Consider the following 6097-nt stretch of genomic DNA (forward strand, 5'->3'; position numbering starts at 1 on the left):
ATGTTACACATCCACAGAGAAGAGGTGCAGGAAGGAGCAGCATCCAGGGGAAAGATTTAGAGGCATGGCAGGTGTCAAGGGCACAGGATCTTAGGAGGAACTCATAATGGATGACTGTCTACTTGACTATGTAAAGTCATACACTTAAGCAACCCCATGCAGAGCTCTTGGTCCTGGCTCAAACCCAGTCCAGCTCCCCACATCTACCAGCTCCCTCAGCTGCCTGGGATATGAACTCTGGGGTAAAAAATCTTCCTGTGGCCTTTGGCATTCATGTCTGAAAAAGGGGTCAGGCTTTTAATACTAGCATCCTGACCTTGGAGTCCCTGTTAATCACCGGAGTTGTGCACTAGCTGCAACAGGACCCAACTTTCTTACCTTTCCTTACAGTCAGCTTTGGCTCTGTCCCAGAATCCACCTGGCTCCCAGGCAACACAGCCAGCCACAACCATGGCTGATAGTGTCTTTGGTAGGTGTGAACAATTCCTGGGAGCGCCTGCTACTGTGTGCTCAGTCCACCCCAGGGGCAGTTTCCCCGGGCATCAGCCTCTGTCTGAAGCAAGTCATCCAGTTCAATCCAGATAGTTGGAGTGATTGGCCCAACAGCATGCAACAATCAAATGGCAGAGCCCAAATTAAGATTCACATCTGCCCAGGGATTATAGCCACACCCAGTTTGTCAGAGATGAAGTTGGCATATGGTCCCGGGACAGGTTGAACTGAAAAGTGATGGCAAAAACCTGCCAAACAAAACCCTTTGAGCCCAAGAGGGCTGGGTACAGAGAACTGTTGTTCACATGAAGCCTCTCTGTCCTGTGTCTGAGCCCAGGCCCTGCTGCAACCTAAGGCCCAATTGTGTTCTAACCCATTGTCTCCAGTGCCAGAGAAAAATGGAGGCAGAAGCAAGAAGCCCTGAGCACCTGCAAGATGCTGCAGTGCACTCTGGGTACAGTTCACTAACATTGCCAAAGGATAAGAGGCCCCATCTACAGATGTGGAAACTGTCTGGGAAGTAACCATTACTTGTCCAGGGACTCAAAGCTTAGATTGCAAGACTCGAAGCTTAGATTTACCTCTGATATCCCTGCTCTGTCCTACATGGTAGAAAGAGGCCAGAAGTCCCCTAAGAGTAGAGGACCCTCATGGGAAGCAGGTAAGAGAAGGGAGACTGGTAGGAATGACTATAGCAAGCAGAGCTCCCTCCTGAGTGGCAAGGGACACTGAGGCCCAGCCGTCCATTCTTGGGGTTCAGACACCACACTGATGATGTGCACAGAAACCCAAATCTTGGCATCAACTCTCTTTGCACAAGAAAATACTACCCTAAGGAAATTGATGTCAGGACAGAGACAGTACCAACTGGAAAATACCTACTCAACAGACATGGGCACACTTTTGTGGTGGTTCACTAACGTGTGTGATGATTTGCTGTCTTGCATATATGTGTCCTGGGCATGGTGCCTGCCCCCCACTCTGACAGGGTGGGGGAAGTTCATGGTCAGGAATAAGAATGGGGACCACTGCTGAAGTGGATTAAGTCGAATTTTTCTCTTTTTCCCTGCTTGGCCTGCAAACCCAAACTCCAACCAAGAAGAGGAAGAAAAGCACTAGACAGTTGGCTGGCAGCGATTCAGGGCATGTCAGGGGCAGAGAGCAGGGTATACAGTGTCTCAGGCAATGGCAATGTTGAGGGGGCGTTGGAGAAGGAACCGTCAGGACTAGAGGTTTCTGACTTCCTTTAGCTTACCCGGAGCACATCAAGGAGCCCTGTGGAAGAGGAACTGGGAGGGATCTCCAGCTCAAGGCTGGATGGATTGAGAGACTAGCAGCAATAAAGGTGGCCAGGCCAGGATCAAAACAAAGCCAAGGAGCTAGGATGCCAAGCAGGGAGCATGCTGTCAAGGCCAGGTGGCACCACATCCTGCAAGTCTGGAAACCGCTAGCCTGGTAGAGCCGAGCTCAGCAGCAGGCAAAGCCCCAAGATGGAGCCGACCTCTGGGTGCATCCACCATGTGTTTCCTTCATTCTCCTATGCCCATCCGAGACCAGGGCTAAGACTCTACCTGCAGGCCCTGAGAAGAGGAGGGAATGAGTGGGGGATGGCCACTATGGTGAGCCAGGTGGGAGATAAAGGAGGTGGTGATGGGACAAAGCAAAGAAGGCTGGGGACACAGCAATGTCACAAGTAACACTGAGCTTGATGACTTGGTGACAGATTAGATGTGAAGCGTGAAGGAGAGGGGAGAGCCAAGGGAGATGGTAAAGTTCCTGCCCCCTCCAGGCTGGGGTGAGGGCTGGCAGCAATGACAGGGTCTCTGGGAAGAGGGGACAATGGGAGCCTGGCAGCTTAGTATGAGAGGGCCTGGCATTTGTGTGCACAGAACAGGTTCCTAGGTGGCAGCATTGGGGTCTTCAACTAAAAGGGCTGTGCACCCCAAGCTGTAGCTTAATCCTGCAAACCTGAGACTCATGGCAGCACCAGGGATGTGACACAGGTCAAAGGTAGCTGCTTCCAGGGCCCAGGGCCTCTGGGTTGGCATTTTTTGTTTGTTTGTTTGTTTGTTTGCACCTTGGGTCAATACTAACCCTGGCCTTCTGGCAGAAAGCCTTTTCCAACATGAACAAGGGGGTGAGGTGGGGGGCAAACAGGCCAGGGAAAGGTTCAGTCCTCTCCTGAAACACCCACAGCAGCAAGTGCAAGAAGCAAGAACGTGGTGCTCTCTACCCCAGAGTGAGGGCCTCCACCACAGTCCTGTCAGCTTAGAGCAGGGGAGGGCAGGAAGTCCAGCAGCCCTGGTGATGGGAACAGGGATGGGCAGAAGAGGGACAAGGGCAATGTTAGAGCCTGGTTCTCCTCAGCTCCCACCTTCCAGGAGAGCCTGGCCCCCATGCCTCTCCTCCCTTGACATGGTACAATCTAGGGGGTACCCAAGACAAGACATGAAGGGTAAGGAGTCGTATGTGCCGGCTCTGAAACTGGCCGTCTAAAAGGGACAATCTGGTACAGCAGGTGGGTGTCTGCGAGTGCAGACACAGACAGGGGTATGCCCAGGTGCATTTGTGCTGAGAGGTGATTTTTGTGAGTGGTAGTGTGTAACACTGGGTGATAAAAGATAGGTGTTTAGCCTGGAGAGCAGAATCTGCACTGGCTCAGCAGTCCTAGGCCACCCTACCAATACCATGCATGCACGTGTGCGCGCGTGTGCACACACACACACACACACACACACACACACACACACACGCACACACACATCCCACCATATCCCTCAAGCCTGCCTGCTGGCTAACCATTTTTCCCCCAGCCACTCACAGACACATTTTGCACCAGATGCTGTTGCCAAGGAACTGATAAGCAGGTGGAGGGTCGGAAGGTCACGGCAGGGGCAGCCTATCTAGGTATCTGTCCACACATGTCCAGAGCCCGTGTGGGGAGGGTGAGAGGGGCTCTCTGTGAGAAGTGGGCCCCCCCTCCACACCTTTCAGCAGCTCCTCCCACAGCTAGAGAGTTAATGTCAGGGACAGGCTGTGATCCAGGTAACCCCCAAGCACTCGTGCCAGGCCCCAACAGGTGTGCTGACGATGGACAATGCCCTTCTCCCAGACCATGGCTTCTTGAGGCGCAAGCCTTCGTTCCTGGTTTTGCTGCCCTCACCTACAAGTGTCTGTCACCCCTATCTGTAACGCTCACTGGTGCAATAGCACACAACTACCACACACAGACAGCATATTAGTACTCATCTGACCACACACACACACACACACACACACACACGACAGCACCACCCATGCCACACCAGTGGCACCCCCCCAACCCCATGACCCAGGCAGGACACATGTCAATTCACGCCATTCCCACCCGAGTGCTCACGTGGCAAAATGCAGCTCCGACCACACAGCCCTCTCTCACACATCCAACTCAGTAAACATATCCTGGGTACCCATTCAGTGTCTGGCAACACCTCCTCTGACCCTGGCCAGTCCTGCAACTCACACCCCTAACACAAACGTATGCAACATGAATGCATATTCGAAGACAGCTCAACCCGAGGGTCCGTCGGGATTAAAGGGGGGCATTGGGGAGAGGGGCTTGTTAAAGTGAGGAATTAGGGGGTATTGACAGGGGGGACAAGATAGAGGACTTAGGGGGCAGGATGGGGAGGGCAGTCGAGGCAGTGGTGGGTGAAGGATGCAGTATGCAGTCTCTCCCTTCAAAGGACCAGCCATCGACCTTAATCATCTGGTCCTTGACGGAGCTCTCATCTTTCTAGATTGGCAGTTCAGAAATCCACACCCTTACGATAAGCTGTGGCCTTTCGGGGCCTGGGGTTCGCCTCCCTGCAAGCAGGTTCTGGGGGGCATCAAGCATAGAGAATAGCTAAGGCACTCTTCCCAAAACACAGAAGCTCAGAGATGCCAAATCCTTAGGGGCCAGAGATTAGGGACCCCCACAGCTCAGCTTAGGTGCAGGCTTCGGGAGAGCAGACAAAGCCTTCCTCCGAGGCCCCTCACGCAAGGAGGTGGGCTGACAGGCTAGGTTATGAAGGGGCTGGTTAGGGTGGCCAACAAGACAAGCGGGTAGACTCCGCAGGGCTGTGGAGTTTCTGAGAGGTTCTCAGAGCCCGCCAACCAACAGCCAACAGCAAACAACTCCTCTTTCCTCTCCCCCCTCCCGCCTCCAGCAGCGAGGCCAGGAGCCACAGGCCACCACAGCCCCCCCATCCCGTGCTTTGACTGCCCGCTGCAAGAGCTGGGGGCTGTTGGAAGCCTCCACGCCTGAGTGTGTACGTGTGCAAGCGTGTGTGTGTGTGTGTGTGTGTGTGTGTGTGTGTGTGTGGTGGGGACAGAGGAGGACACTGTGTTCTAGACGTGGGCAGAGGCCAGGTGCCAAGCTAGAAATTGTGAGTGGCTGTTTGGGGCAGTCCTACCTGGAAGAGCTATCTTACCCCCAACCCCACCCCCAAGCTTGCCCCGCACACACCCCATTTTCTGGGCACTAACATATGGTCCAAAGCCGCTATCTTTGAGTCTTGTCTTTCCTGGATTATTCCACACCCCCCCCCCATCATTCTCCGGGGCCGTGAAACCAGTAAACTTCCCCCACCCGGAGGCGTGGGGCGTCTACACTCGCCAGCCCCGTGCGCTGACAGCTGTTCCTGGACTTGGCAGAACCCAGGCTTCCGGGAGAGCGCACCGGGAAGCTGCGCAGCAGCGAGTGGCGGCCCCCGCGTCCTGCCCGGCAAAGTTTGGCCTCCGGGGGCTCCCAGACGGGTCGGCCGCGCGGGTCACGGCCACCTCCTCCCCAAAGCTAAGCGTTCGCGCGCACGGTCCCCCGCAAGCCTACCCAGAGCGCGCGCGGCGTGACTCACCCGAACCACGAAGCCAGGCGGCGAGGACTATGCCCAGGAGCGCTGGCCACAGGCCGGGCCGGACGGCCATGGCCGCGGGCGGACGAGCGGGCAGGACTCGGGGCCCCGCGGGCGGGAGAGAGGCTGTCAGCGCCTCAGCCGAGAGCCCCACCTCGGGGCGCCCCCGGGGCCCATGCCAGAGGACGGTGCTGCCTCCGGGCGGCCGGCTGCGGGGCGCACGCGGCGCGTGGCTCCCCTGGGCACCCGGAGCGCAGCAATGCAGCCGGGGCGGAGCGCAGCGCCAGCCGCGCCGCGCACCGAGCCAGCCGCCGCGCGGAGCCCGCAGCCGGGGAGCGGGCCGGCGGGCGCCGCAAAATCCGGACTGGAGCGACGGAGCGGGGCGGAGACGGGGCGGGGCGGGGGAGGAGGGGCCGGGCGGCGCTACGAGCGCGGGCCACCCCCAGCAAGGGGGATCCCTTCGGGCAACGCCTGAGGCTCCCCCAGGGAGGAGCTGGGGTAGTGGGCGGGGAGGCCTCCCACCATCCCTCTCAGTCTCCAGGGACAGAGACAGGACTCTGGAGCCCGGAGTGGATTGCTTTTCCGGATCCGGCATCACCCGGGTCCGCCAGTCGGCGCACAGGTGGCCCGGGAGGGGCCCCGGGCTGCGGCGACCCCGGCGCAGCGCCAGCCTGCGGAGAGCAGCTCGACTCTGAAGTGCCCCAGGCAGGTTCCGCTGCAGTCTCTGCTTG

General features: G+C 57.4%; 1 protein-coding gene across 2 annotated transcripts in view; it reads right to left on the reverse strand.

Annotated features, from left to right (window-relative positions):
• The window catches only part of UNC5A (unc-5 netrin receptor A), a gene marked incomplete at its 3' end in the record, with an annotated part of 53185 nt that extends 47718 nt beyond the window's left edge, over nt 1-5467 (reverse strand). For both annotated transcript variants that reach the window (XM_080909619.1, XM_080909618.1), the window contains exon 1: nt 5370-5467. In XM_080909619.1, coding sequence (XP_080765745.1) covers nt 5370-5439 — 70 coding nt within the window. In that variant the 5' untranslated portion in view covers nt 5440-5467. The remainder of the gene's footprint in view (nt 1-5369) is intronic.
• Between the last annotated feature and the right edge of the window lie 630 nt (nt 5468-6097).

The sequence above is a fragment of the Micromys minutus genome, assembly GCF_963924665.1.
Source record: "Micromys minutus genome assembly, chromosome: 1".
In the NCBI taxonomy this organism is placed as follows: Eukaryota; Metazoa; Chordata; class Mammalia; order Rodentia; family Muridae; genus Micromys; species Micromys minutus.